The sequence below is a fragment of the Schistocerca nitens genome, chromosome 12, assembly GCF_023898315.1.
Source record: "Schistocerca nitens isolate TAMUIC-IGC-003100 chromosome 12, iqSchNite1.1, whole genome shotgun sequence".
Classification (NCBI taxonomy): Eukaryota; Metazoa; Arthropoda; class Insecta; order Orthoptera; family Acrididae; genus Schistocerca; species Schistocerca nitens.
The window spans coordinates 32,926,516-32,941,849 of record NC_064625.1 but is presented as its reverse complement, the minus strand read 5'-3'; the positions used below and the strand labels follow the sequence as shown (position 1 = coordinate 32,941,849).

The following is a 15,334-nucleotide window of genomic DNA, read 5'->3' as shown; positions in this document are numbered from 1 at the left end:
TGTTTGATATTAGTATCAGTATGTCAGAAATGATGGACATGGGTGGAATGACTTGGTTGATCAGTTGACTGTACTGCACAGAGTCTGTATTAGATCCAGAATATGGACTCTAAGAATACATATGTTTTTGGATAGGGTCCGCCTTTAGCAAAACACAATTTTTGTTTTTTAACCCAAACATGTTTCACTGCAGTTGTAGCATCTTCAATGGGCTTTTATTTTCATCTGTTAAAGATGAAGAATATTATTTACTGTTTATATACAGGAAACTATTAGTTTTTAAATTGTAATTACAGATATTTGGAAAAACACATAAATTATGAATTCATACCTTTTTACCACATGGTGTGATTTTTCTGATGTGTTGTGTTTCTACAGTGACTATTTTGTTCCACAGTTTGTCATCTGCAACCACATACACCTTAAAGTAGATAAATTATTTAAGCCAAAATTACGATTCAAAAATTGTTATTGCTATGCCTGAAATTAATTAATTCTGTGTGTGTGTGTGTGTGTGTGTGTGTGTGTGTGTGTGTGTGTGTGTGTGTGTGCGTCTGTCTGTCTATTTACATAATGTTTCACTTAACACAAATACCCACCCACCCACACACACACACACTCACACGCACACACATAAAATTAATTAATTTTAGGCATAGAAATAACAATTTTCAAATCGTAATTTTGGCTTAAACAGTTTATCTACTTTAAGGTGTAAGTGGTTGCAGATGACAAACTGTGGAACAAAACAGTCACTGTAGAAACACAACACATCAGAATTACCACACCAAGCGGTAAAAAGGCATGAATTCATAATTTAATAGAGGGAAACATTCCACGTGGGAAAAATATATCTAAAAACAAAGATGATGTGACTTACCGAACGAAAGCGCTGGCAGGTCGATAGACACACAAACAAACACAAACACACACACAAAATTCAAGCTTTCGCAACAAACTGTTACCTCATCAGGAAAGAGGGAAGGAGAGGGAAAGACGAAAGGATGTGGGTTTTAAGGGAGAGGGTAAGGAGTCATTCCAATCCCGGGAGTGGAAAGACTTACCTTAGGGGGAAAAAAGGACAGGTATACACTCGCACACACACACACATATCCATCCATTGCGTCCAACTAGTTATAAAAAACATGCACCAAAGTCAGTTTCTTAATTTCTGCAGATGATGTTGCCCTTCTAATTGAGATTTGGGAAGATGTGAAAGAAGAGATTGTTGAACTACAAAAATAAGCAGATAAAATAGATCTCAACATTTCCTTCAAAAAGACCAAAGTAAGGAAAAACACAAAAAAAAACACTGAAACTTTTTGAAGTAGGAAAAAGAATAGACATAGTCAAAGAATTCGGATATCTTGGAGAATGGGCCTGTAGCAATGCCCTCGAGAAGAAGACAACGCAATCCAGAAGTAATGAAGCTGAACTGGGCTTCCGATTCACCAAACACATGTAAGGAAAGGTCCTCTCACTGAATGCCATATACGGATGCTATAACATGGGTCCCAAAACAGAAGCCCTGTATGCATGTGGAACACTGGGCACCAGCAATTATAGCCCAATTGCAAGGCTTGAGAGGAATGAAAGGAAGGTATGAGGAATAAGTCTAGGTCCGGGTTCCATAAAACAAAGTAGTCCACATCACAAATAAACACGTTTATCAAATAACTGAAAAACTCTCAGGCACATTGAGGAAAAGAAGATTTCATTTTTATCGACACATCCTCAGAGCGGTTCGGGGTCCTTTGGTTTGGAGCCAAGTGGAGGGTCTCAACCAGAGGCTTCGTCGACTCTGTGACGGTCTTGGCTGCAGATTTCTAGACTTGCGCTATTGGGTGGGGAATTGTAGGACGCCCCTAGATAGGTCAGGGGTGCACTACACAAAGGAAGTGGCTACTGGGGTAGCAGAGTACTTGTGGCATGCACATGGGGTTTTTTTAGGCTAGGCAGGAGTGCGAGGTGTCCTGATGAACACTCACCAGTCGACGTGCAGGCAGGGAAATCAGGACGTGCTCAGTGTAAAGACGCTTCAGTTATCAAGATAATAGCAGTAAATTTTCAGAGTGTTCGGAATAAAGTTCCTGAATTTACTGCCCTCCAGGAAGCATGTGGCGTGCAAATTATTCTCAGGACTGAGACATGGCTGAAAACTGAGATAGGAAGTTCTGAAATATTTAGTGAGGGTTGGAACGTGTATCGCAAAGACAGATTAGACACCATAGGAGGTGGTGTCTTCATTGCAGTTGACAAAAATATTGTGTCTACTAAGGTCAAAGTAGAGTGTGATTGTGAAGTTATCTGGACACATTTAACAGGGCTAGGGGAAATAAAGTTAATTGTGGGGTGTTATTACCGGCCACCAGGTTCCACCGTGACAGTTCTAGAATCATTCAGAGGGAGTTTACATTCTGTATCGCAGAAGTACCCGGATCATGCTTTATTAGTCGGAGGCGACTTCAACCTACCTAGTATAAACTGGGGTGTCTATGGATTCATTACAGGTGGTACAGACAAGCCGTCGTGTGAGTTACTTTTGAACACATTATTCGAAAACTGTCTTGAGCAGCTAAATCGACAGCCAACATATAATGGAAATATTTTAGATCTGGTAGCCATGAACAGACTAGACCTCATCGACAGTGTCAGTGTTGAGACAGGGATTAGCGATCACGATGTTGTCATTACAACTATGGTTACGAAAGTCGGTCAAGAACGCTAGGAGAGTATTCTTATTAGAAAGAGCAGATAAGCATTTGTTAGCACCCCACTTAGTAAGTGAATCAATCGACTTCATTTACTTCCGGTGCGATTGACGTGGAAGAATTATGGGCAAATTTTAAACACATTGTCAATCACGCATTGGACAAGTATGTGCCCGAAAAAGTGGGTTATGGACAGAAAAGACCCACCATTGTTTAAACAGTGCAATTCAGAGAATGCTCAGGAAGCAAAGGCAGTTGCACTCGCGGTACAAGAAAGATCAGGAGAATGAGGACAGGCAGAAGTTAGTAACAATTCGTGCTGCTGTAAAAAGAGTGATGCGCGAAGCATACAATCACTACCACCATCATACCTTAGCAAAAGATCTTGCTGAAAACCCAAGGAAATTCTGGTCTTACGTAAAATCGGTAAGCAGGTTGACGGCTTCCATCCAGTCACTCACTGATCAGTCTGGCCTGGCAACGGAAGACAGCAAAACGAAAGCTGAAATTTTAAATTTAGCATTTGAGAAATCTTTCACGCAGGAGGATCATACAAATGTACCGCTGTTTGAGTCTCGTACAGATTCCCGTATGGAGGACATAGTGATAGACATCCCTGGGGTTGTGAATCAGCTGAATGGGTTGAAAATAAATAAATCACCAGGTCCTGATGGGATTCCAATTCGGTTTTACAGAGAGTACTCTACTGCATTGGCTCCTTACTTAGTTTGCATTTATCGTGAATCTCTTGCCCAACATAGAGTACCGAGCGACTGGAAAAAAGCACAAGTGGTGCCTGTATATAAGAAGGGTAGAAGGATGGATCCTCAAAATTACAGACCAATATCCTTAACATTGGTTTGTTGCAGGATTGTCAAACATATTCTTAGTTCAAATATAATGAATTTCCTTGAGACAGAGAAGTTGCTGTCCACGCATCAGCACGACTTTAGAAAGCATTGCTCCTGTGAAATGCAACTCGCCCTTTTTTCACATGATATCTTGCGAACCATGGATGAAGGGTATCAGACGAATGCCATATTCCTTGACTTCTGGAAAGCATTTGACTCGGTGCCCCACCACAGACTCCTAACTAAGGTACGAGCATATGGGATTGGTTCCCAAGTATGTGAGTCGCTCGGAGACTTCTTAAGTAATAGAACCCAGTACCTTGTCCTCAATGTTGAGCATTCATCAGAGGTGAGGGTATCATCTGGAGTGCCCCAGGGAAGTGTGGTAGGTCCGCTGTTGTTTTCTATCTACATAAATGATCTTTTGGATAGGGTGGATAGCAATGTGCGGCTGCTTGCTGATGTTGCTGTGGTGTACGGGAAGGTGTCATTGTTGAGTGACTGTAGGAGGATACAAGATCATTTGTGATTGGTGTAAAGAATGGCAGGTAACTCTAAATATAGATAAATGTAAATTAAGAATCTCGTAATGTTTGAATACTCCATTAGTAGTGTAGCACTTGACACAGTCAGGTCGATTAAATATTTGGGCGTAACATTGCAGAGTGATATGAACTGGGACAAGCATGTAATGGCAGTTGTGGGGAAAGCGTATAGTCATCTTCAGTTCTTTGGTAGAATTTTGGGAAGATGTGGTTCATCTGTAAAGGAGACCACTTATAAAACACTAATATGACCTATTCTTGAGTACTGCTCGAGCATTTGGGATCCCTATCAGGTCGGATTGAGGGAGGACATAGAAGCAATTCAGAGGTGGGCTGCTAGATTTGTTACTGGTAGGTTTGATCATCACGCGAGTGTTACGGAAATGCTTCAGGAACTCGGGTGGGAGTCTCTAGCAGAAAGAAGGCGTTCTTTTTTTTGTGAATCACTACTGAGGAAATTTAGAGAACCAGCATTTGAAGCTGACTGCAGTACAATTTTACTGCCGCCAACTTACATTTCACGGAAAGACCACAAAGATAAGATAAGAGAGATTAGGGCTCATACAGAGGCATATAGGCAGTCATTTTTCCCTCATTTTGTTTGGGAGTGGAACAGGGAGAGAATATGCTAGTCGTGGTACAAGGTACCCTCTGTCACGCACCGTATGGTGGATTGCGGAGTATGTATGTAGATGTAGATGAACACAATTAGGTTGACCAAAACAAATTTTTTACTGCATCTGCAAGGAAAAAAACTACCACACTGGTTTTAGGAAGAATTTAAAAGAATCCAGATCACATAAAAGATCCTCACTGATAAAATGGCACAAAAAGGGAAAAAAAAGACAATGAAAAGTGGTTCAAAGTGAAAAATCGAAACCAAACAAATTATATGTCTCAGGAAGAAATGAAAAGAACCCCAGAAAGAATGAAACAATACTGGGATAAAAGAAAGGAAAGACCATTAAAAAGTGATTGGTTTACCTTCTCCAAAGTCTCGTGAAACAAAAGAAGAATACCATCCACGTCACACTGCCCAAATCAGAATTGGTAACACACACTGATTGTAATATTTCCTGTTTATAAACATCTGAAGCTTGCTTCGAGAACTATTTAGTTTCCTAAACAAAAGTACTTCAGACCAGTTTGAGTCTTTTATATATTTGTTCTGCTATCCATCCTGTCATTGTATTCAACTGCTCTAAATGCAAAACTTACTCTCTTGCTCTATGACTCAACTGTTAATTTATACTTCCACAGTGTTTAATAAAACATTATTTTATCCTTACTGCAATTGATTTTGAAACCTAATATCAAATTTACTCAATTAAGTCCTTCCAGTACCCATCTACAGCTGCCCAAATCTGTACATTCAACTCAAAGTGTTTTCTAGCCACAAATTTTTAGATTTTGGAACTGGTGGAAGTCTGAAGGTCACAAATATGCTGACTATTCCAACAATTCATGCTTCAGCCTCCTCAGAAAAGAAAACATTTAAAGGCAGGTGCATGATCTTACAGGAAGATGATTATTTTTCCATTTTATCCCAGATCCATTCTAATTTAGCTGACCCTGATGACTTTAATATTACAGTACAGCAACTTTTTCACCTCTAGTAAAGCCGTCAATAAAAAGAATTTCTTTTGACTTCCTGAAAACATCTGGAAGCTTCATGAACTCCAGAATCTCATATCAGTTGTTTAGTATATGACCCATAACGCAAAAGCTTTTACAAACTTCTCTGTCAGTGGTGTCCACCACTGGGACAACATACGAGGGGGGAGCCAAAAGTAACCAGAATCGTAATGCTGCACATCGTGTACTTGCAGTAGCAGGCTGCGCCGCCAGAGGGTTGTAGTAAGAGCTCTGCTGAGTTGTTCTGCCACACGGTGTCACCCAACTCTGAGAAGTGTGGTTTCTTTGGCAGTTCTTTGAGCGTGCATACACTGCAGACATGACACGAGGAAATGGCTAGTTCTTACGAACAACGTGCGGCAGTGAAGTTTTGTTTCTTGCTCGGCAAGAACGCAGCAGAAACTGTTGGGATGATTCAGACAGTCTACAAAGACAGTGCTCTTAGTAAAACACAAGTGTATGACTGGTTTTCTCGGTTTAAAAAGGGAGAAATGGTGGTTGAAGATCAGCCCCGTTCCGGTCGACCTTCGACTGCTCGAAGCATAGACAACATCAACAAAATCCGTGATCACATCAGTGAAGATCGACGCAGGACAGTCAACCGACTCAAGAACTTGTCTGGGTTGCCCTGGAGCCCAATTCGGTGCATCTTGACTGTCGATGCAAAGAGTGGCAGCAAAATTCATGCCGAAGCTTCTTACCGGAGATCAAAGGGATCGTCGCGTTCGAGCCTGTCTCGAAATGGACACGTTCAAAGATGATCCACATTTTTTTCAACAAAATCATTACAGGTGATGAGTCATGGTGCTATGGGTACGATACAGAAAGTAAACAACAGTCATCACAATGGAAGTCACCTGGCTCACCTCAACCAAAAAAAGCTCGACAACTGAAATCGAACGTGAAAACGATGTTGATCTGTTTTTTTGACATCAAAGGGATCGTACACTCTGAATTTGTCCCTGAAAACGAGACAGTAAACCAACAATTTTATTTGGAGGCTATGAAACGCTTTGCAGAAGTCTGTCGCGAAAACGTTCGACTTTGTGGGATTCTGGCATGTGATTCCTACATCACGACAACACTCCCGTGCACACAACTACCTTGACCCACATGCCCTATTCACCAGATTTAGCACCCTTGGACGTCTTCCTATTCCCGAGGATGAAAAGAGACTTGAGAGGGAAGCGTTTTGCAGAGGTGGAAGACGTAAAACGCAGTTTCATGAAAGTGCTAGCAGGTATCAAATGTTTTATACATTTCTTCAGTATAAGAAATGCCTATGATTGTAATTACTAGCATATTTTGTTCCTATACACAATTTGTATCTATTAGCATCTATAAGTACTCTCCTCATGTATAATTATGATTCGTTCCATATCCATGCAATTCGCTTGTGTACTGGATCAGTGGAACACAAATTAATAAATAAAAAGATTTACTCAGAACCTGTTCTTGTGTAATAGTTGGTCTTACCATGCATTAGAATTTCATTAACTTTTTGAGAGGAATCAGTTCAAAATATTAAGCTGTTACTGTGATTCTTCAATTTTTCCAGGTGTATTTTATGACAAAATAAATCTCGGGTGAACAGCCTGGTATGAGTGTGCAAACTCATACCAGGCTGTTCACTTGAGATTTATTTCGTCAAGCTGTTGCTGTTTTACGATGTTTGTTAATAAATACACCATCCCGAGACGTATTTCAAGTAAATTAGCTGTCTGCTCACCCACTTATAATCACAGGTAGCGTACTTGCCTCTTCTGAAGAGTCCAGTGTGCCACAAGAGCTGCTTTGAGGACCAACATCTGTGAGAGATTCACAGGAAAAGGTAGGGAGAAATCCTACCTTCTGATTCATTAAGATAAGCCGTGAAAGGCTTAGCTTAACTAAAGCAGTCTCAGGTGGAAAAGCATATCCAGTTATACTCTAGACCTTCTACACCACATTCTATGGAACTGCAGCTAAACTATGAACTAATTATGTAGGTTTACAACAGCGAGAGGATTTTGCAGTTTCAAAAATGGTCTCACACTTTCACATGATGTAGACAGATGGAGAAGGAGAACACAAATTCCATCCCAGAGAAAGGAGAAAGGCCCACCTCTTCCATTAACATTTTCCAAATCCAGATCAACATGCCAACACTGGTGGCATGAGATAAGGCGAGGAAAAGAAGGAGACTATCAGAGGAAGAGTTGATCCGCTTCCTTCTGTCAACCCTATAACACTTCCCTCAAAGATAAGACTTATGGCCAATTTCCTGTTTGTTATACACTATGGCAAGTGATCTCACCTCCTCACAGTTACTTTTTCTCTATTTTCATTTTTCAACCAGTTACTTCACTGTTCATCAATATTTGTGTTCTATCACATTTCTCTCTCCCTCCCTCTCCCATCCTTTCTCTCTAAATCTACTAGCTTGTGACTTATATTCAGCATTCTATTTTTCACAAATATACAGTGTGTAGTCTTCTGCTATAGGTACATTGTGGAAAAAAAGTATCAATTTTCAAAACAATGTAATTGTCTCCTGCAGCGATGCATAAGTTCGAATTTTGGCTCAGAGGTGCCTACAACGTTCCTCTGTAATGGTGCAAAAGCATAGTGCCCTGTGTCATCACCCTCAGACTCGGCAATGTTTTGAACAACAAGGCGTCGACACATGCGGAGAAAAGGCCAGAGTCCAGAAGTTCTTGCGAATATTCGGTGGTATAAGGTTTGTTAATGATATCATGTTGGAACCACATTTCATGACAATTCTGACCACTGCCCAGTGGAGGTGTCAAATCATGGGTGTATTGTCACAGTCCCTCTTACCCATATCTCACCCCTTCTTTTGACGCCTCTGCGATGGAGGTGAGAACCGCAACATCCGATGTCGAAATTACACGGTTTTCTTACGGGTGACTGAGGAAAACATTTCAGATACACTACCACTCAGAATCAACATGAAAGCTCTGAAAAGGTGGCATAAAGGACATCAGTGAAATCACCCCTTCCCTTAGTGCATCGATTCCCACACATTTTGCAACCAAAAATAGTAGTCCACAGTACGATGACAAACAGGACAATGGTCTTGACAATGTTCGGCACTAATGACACACCCCAGATGATTCAGTCCTTTTCAAAGAACATCGTTGAGCTTCACCCCATCCCTCTGGGGCGCAGTGAGACTACAAATTTTGCTCTGGTGTATGGGTGGTATCACTAGGAACCGTTTAAAATCATTCAATGGAATTTGAACATGATTCAAAACAACATAGAGGGTTTATGCTTTTTCAGCCCTCCTATTTCGCTCCCTCTTGTCGCATGATCATGAGGGGCTGCAACATTAACATGTGCACGAATAAAAAGTGAAAGGGTCCCTGTGAGACCCACTAGTCCAGTAACACCTTAAGTGTCACCTATACACCTTTGTTAAGCATGTTAAAAAATACCTGTCAGAAACCTAGACACCAATTCAGCCTTGCAGCTGCTCTAGCATCTGAAAATAGGCCAACACCACTTCAGGGGTGTCAAAGAGGTTGTCTGCCCTAAGGCAATAGAGCTGCCGCAAGCCGTCACTCAGCTGAATGGGTGCCAAAGTCTCTGACAGGTGCTTTTTTAACGTGCTCAGAAAAGGTGTTTTGGTGGCTGTAAGGGTGTTACTGCACTTGGTATCTTAGATGGAACCTTTGCCTTTTTATATGTACACATGTCAACGTTGCAAACGCCCACGATCACGTCACAGGAGGGAGCGAAACAGGAAGGCTGAAAAAGCACAAACACATTTTGTTGCTTCACATCACATTCAAATTAAATTGAATGGCTTTGAACTCTCCCTACTGGTTCCATCCTGTATACCAGAGCAAAAATTGCGATCACAATACACTGTAAAGTTGTGAGGACCCATTCAGTGGAGTTGCAGCCCTACGATGTTTTTAGAGTAGTATTGAAACGCACATGTGGTGGCAGTAGCGTCGAACATTGTGAAGACCATCATCCAGTAGCTCGTTGCAATGTGAACTGTCGTTTTCGACCATGAAATGTGTGGGAATCAAGGTCCCAATTCCACCCCTGGTAGCTGAGTCGTCAGCGCGACAGCATGTCATGCCTAACAGCCCGGGTTTGATTCCTGGCTGGGTCGGAGATTTTCTCCGCTCAGGGACTGGGTGTTGTGTTGTCCTTATCATCATCATTTCATCCCCATCTACACGCAAGTCAACTCAAAAGACTTGCACCAGGCGAACGGTCTACCCGAAGGGAGGCCCTAGCCACACGGCTTTTCCATTTCCGAGGTCCTAAGAGTAGGGATGGTTTCATTGACACCCTTTATTCCATTTCCTCAGGGCTTTTCATGTCGATTCTGAGCGGCAGTGCGTCTGAAACGTTTTCCTCAGCCACCCATAAAAAACCATGTGATCACAACATTAGATGTCGCAGTGACTTCCATCACAGAGGTGTCAAGTGAAAATGCCGAAATGGGAGTAGCTGATGACCTTTCCATTGTGTGACACATCCAAGGTGGTGATGGACAGAATTGTGTTGAAATTTGGTGCCTATGTGACATCTTTAACCCAGCCACACCTCTAATGAAGCTATGAGCTGTGAACTTTTTTTTACTTGTGTCTACACCCTGCTGTTTGAAGCGTCACCAAGCTGATGGGTGACGTCGCAGAGCGCCACGCTTTTTCACCATGACAGGGGGAAGGTTGCAGGCACGTTTGAGCCAAATTTCAAACTTATGTGTCGCAATGGAAGACAAATACGACATCTCAAAAAATTGATACTTTTCTTGCACCGTGCATTACTGTTTCCAGTATTTATTTTATGACTACACTGCCCAAAAAAAAAGTGAAGCACCCAAAAGACATGGCCGAATATCAATATGACTTTGTGCATGTGCACACCATTGATGTCAAAGTATAAAAAATATACAAAATATATAAAATATATTATACATTATATATTATTATACATTATATATAAATATACAAAATAAATAAAAAATATACTTTGATACAAAGTATAAAACGCCATTGGCAGAGCTGTCATTTTGACTCAGATGATTCATCTGAAAATGTTTTTGACGTGATTATGGCCAGAATGGTAGTTGGAGCTAGACGCATGGAACATTCCATTTCAGAAGTCGTTAAGGAATTCAGTATTCTGAGGTCCACAGTGTCAAGAGTGTGCTGAGAATGCCAAATTTCAGGTATTAAGAGGGTGGTTTGAAGAGTTGTCAGAATAACCACCAGAGGTCAGCGCTAGCACAACAAGTTGTTCACATGATAGTCATTGGACTGTTGCCTGTAAACATGTGCCACGTCAGTGCCCTTGGAAGAGAGCTGTAGTGGTGACGTGGCTCTGTTGTTGTTCCCGCGTAGTGATTTGCAAAGATGGAAAAAAATCGAGATTCTAGCAGTGATTAAGTACTTCATAAATAAAGGTATAAAAGGAAAGCACATTCATGCCAACTTCCAGATTACACTGGGGGACTGACATAGTGTAAGTATGTTGCGTCTCAAACACAAGAAGGTTCACAACTCACATAGCCAAGAACGTAATACAGGGTGTCCGAAATGTCTTTCCCTGATTACATAAATTGATAACTCAGGCTAGAACTAAGATACAAATATGAAACTTGTGTCGAATTGTTTACAACTATCGAAGTTTTTTTTCTGTTTTAAGTTCGCAGTACGTAAGTAGTGGATGAGGTGCAGTGCCCAAGAAGCCATGTTAACCAATCAGGAGAAGGCACAGTGTGTCCTGTGGTACCATGAGACACGATCACCAACCACAGTGCAGAGACACTTCCAGACAACATTTGGAAGGAATCCACCTGATGTCAAGTGCATTAAAGCCTGGTATGAGAAGTTCAAGAACACAGGATCGGTTGCTGACCTTCCGAGGTCTGGTCGACCAAGAACCTCAGCAGACAGGGTGGAAGCTGTAAGGCAGTCTTTTCTGCAAAGTCTGTGCTACAAAGGGTGCTCATGTGGAAGTTTACTGATGTTTGAAAAAAACTTTGATAGTTTGTAAACAATTAGACACCAGTTTCATATTTGTATCTTAATTCTAACCTGAGTTATCAATTTACGTAATCAGGGAAAGACTTTTCGGACACCCTGTAGATTTCTCAGCAATTTAACTTCTGTTGTGCGTCGCGTTTGTGGTGTTACAATTTTGATGGGCAACAGTGTACTATGATTAAACTTCACCATGACGTACGCCAATCCAGCATTGTCTTTCTGGAAGAACAGTTTTTTTTTCTCATTTCTTTAAAGTGTTGCACGCCAGCAGAATTGAGGTGCTTAGTGAACGTATCATGTACCTAGTCCTTCTTCCTCTTCAGTGGTGCTGTGGCACAGAGTATGATTGGGGCCTGCGGTGACCAGTTTGCTCGCAGCCTCACGACTGATGACGTACCCGGCGCTGGCGGTCTTCTTGTAGTCCCCTAGCAGGGCGCCAGTGAAGAGAGCTCTGTACGGCGCCCTTGTCATCAACAGCCGGCGCAGGTTTTCCATAACAACAAACCTGGTGGGGCATTCATCGATAAAATATGAGGCTTTCACCAGTCACTTCACAAAACCTTGTCTTCACCAACAAAATTACACAACAAAGTACTCACCACTTGTGTAAGTGCAAACATGTGTGGCGCTCGATTAAAACTAAAAAACTCCCTTTACTGTGAAATACACTGAAGCGCCAAAGAAACTAGTATAGGCATGCGTATTCAAATAGAGAGATACCTAAATAGGCAGAATATAGCGATGTGGTCAGCAACGCCTATATAAGTCATCACGTGTCTGGCGCAGTTGTTAGATGGGTTATTGCTGCTACAGTAGCAGGTTATCAAGATTTAAGTGAGTTTGAACATGGTGTTATAGTCGGCGCACGAGCGATGGCATAGCATCACCGAGGTAGTGATGAAGTGGGGATTTTCCCGTACAGCGTTTTTACGAGTATTCCATGATTATCAGGAATCCAGTACAATATCAAATCTCTGACATCGCTGCGGCTGGAAAAAGATCCTGCAAGAATGGGATCAAAGACGACTAAAGAGAATTGTTCAATTTGACAGAAGTGCAAAACTTCCGCAAATTGCTCCAGATTTCAACGCTGGACCATCAACAAGTGTCAGCGTACGAACCATTCAACGAAACTTCATCGATATGGGCTCTTGGACCCAAAAGCCCACTCATGTATCCTTGATGACCGCACGACACAAAGCTTTATACCTTGCCTGGGCCTGTCAACATGGACATTGGACTGTCGATGACAGGAAACATGTCGCCTGGTCAAACGAGTCTTGTTTCAAATTGTAACAAGTCAATGGACGTGTACGGGTATGGAGACAACCTTACGAATCTATGGATCCTGCATGTTAGGAGGGGACTATTCAAGCTGGTGGAGGCTCTGTTATGGTGTGGGGTGTGTGCAGTTAGAGTGATATGGGATCCCTGACACGTTTAAATACGACTCTGATAGGTACATGTATGTAAGCATCCCGTCTGATCAACTGCATCTATTCATGTATGTTGTGCATTCTGACAGACTTAGCCAATTCCAGAAGGACAACGCGACACCCCATACGCCCAGAATTGGTACAGAGTGGGTCCAGGAAAACACTTTCGAGTTTAAAAACTTCCGCTGGCCACCAAACTCCCCAGACATGAACATTACTGAGCATATCTGGGATGCCTTGCAATGTGCTGTTAAGAAGAGATCTCTACCCTGTAGTACTCTTACGGATTTCTGGACACATTAGCCCTGTCCATGCCACACCGTGTTGCAGCACTTCCGCCCAGCATTGAAATCTGCAGCAGTTTGTGGAAGGGTTTCACTTCTGAAACTTCCTGGCAGATTAAAACTGTGTGCCCGACTGAGACTCGAATTCGGGACCTTTGCCTTTCGCGGGCAAGTGCTCTACCATCTGAGCTACCGAAGCACGACTCACGCCCGGTACTCACAGCTTTACTTCTGCCAGTATCTCGTCTCCTACCTTCCAAACTTTACAGAAGTTCTCCTGCAAACCTTGCAGAACTAGCACTCCTGAAAGGAAGGATATAGCGGAGACATGGCTAAGCCACAGCCTGGGGGATGTTTCCAGAATGAGATTTTCACTCTGCAGCGGAGTGTGTGCTGATATGAAACTTCCTGGCAGATTAAAACTGTGTGCCCGACCGAGACTCGAAGTCGGGACCTTTTCCTTTCGCGGGCAAGTGCTCTACCATCTTTTTTTTTATTTTTATTTATTTATTTTTTTTATATATCTTATTTTGTTCGTTTTTGGTCGTTGCGTCTGATCGGGGCGGACGTCGTAAGACATCCATTTAAGTTCGTTGTTGATCGATTAACTCAGTTTTTTATTACAGAGGGCAACTAACCCTCTGACCGAACACGCTGAGCTACCGTGCCGGCACCATCTGAGCTACCGAATCACGACTCACGCCCGGTACTCACAGCTTTACTTCTGCCAGTATCTCATCTCCTACCTTCCAAACTTTACAGAAGCTCTCCTGCGAACCTTGCAGAACTAGCACTCCTGAAAGAAAGGATATAGCGGAGACAAGGCTTAGCCACAGTCTGGGGGATGTTTCCAGAATGAGATTTTCACTCTGCAGCGGAGTGTGCGCTGATATGAAACTTCCTGGCAGATTAAAACTGTGAGTACCGGGCGTGAGTCGTGCTTCAGTAGCTCAGATGGTAGAGCACTTGCCCACGAAAGGCAAAGGTCCCGAGTTCGAGTTTCGGTCGGGCACACAGTTTTAATCTGCCAGGAAGTTTCATATCAGCGCACACTCCGCTGCAGAGTGAAAATCTCATTCTGGTTTCACTTCTGTCACGTTGAACTATTTCTTCAGTCGTGATTCGCCCCATTCTTGCAGGATCTTTTTCCAGCAGCAGCGATTTTGGAGAGCTGATGTTTTACCTGATTCCTAATATTCATGGCACACTCGTGAAATGGTCGTACGGGAAAATCCCAACTTCATCGCTACCTCGGAGATGCTGTGTCCCACCGTTCGTGCGCCGACTATAGCACCACGTTGAAACTCACTTAAATCTTGATAAACTGCCATTGTAACAGCAGTAAGCAATCTAACGACTGCTCCAGACACCTGTTCTCTTATGTAGGCGTGGCCGACCGCAGCAACGTATTCTGACTGTTTACATATCTCTGTATTTGAATACTCATGCTTATACCAGTTTCTTTGGCGCTTCAGTGTACATTCCCACTTCCATCTCGCCCCAAACATACTCATTGTCAGTCACTAAAAGAAGGCGAAATTTTCCTATTTTGCTCTATTAATTTTATTTGTTCACAATTAGTTTCAGGCTTCTAGGCCATTCTCAAGAGAATGTGCGTCCATGCAAAATAGACTACACAGGGCGATGAAAAATTCGCGGACTCGGACTTCGCAGCACGATGCCTCACATATTGGAAATACAAAAATGTCTCTCACAAAATTTCGGACTTCACAGAGCTTTTCCTCACATATTGGCAATACAAAAATGTCTCTCATAAAATTTCGTCCTGCACATATCTCTGGCAGTACATGGACGTTGAAGATTGGAAATCTGGTAACACTGTAATCACATTTACGGT

At 42.3% G+C, this 15,334-nt stretch overlaps 1 protein-coding gene across 1 annotated transcript in view; it reads right to left on the bottom strand.

Moving 5' to 3' along the window:
- Positions 1 to 15,334, bottom strand: part of LOC126214884 (glycoprotein-N-acetylgalactosamine 3-beta-galactosyltransferase 1-like) — a 54,787-nt gene that overhangs the window by 10,557 nt on the left and 28,896 nt on the right. The window contains exon 4 of the mRNA XM_049941529.1: positions 12,059 to 12,261. Within this exon, the coding sequence (XP_049797486.1) occupies positions 12,059 to 12,261 (203 nt within the window). The remainder of the gene's footprint in view (positions 1 to 12,058; positions 12,262 to 15,334) is intronic.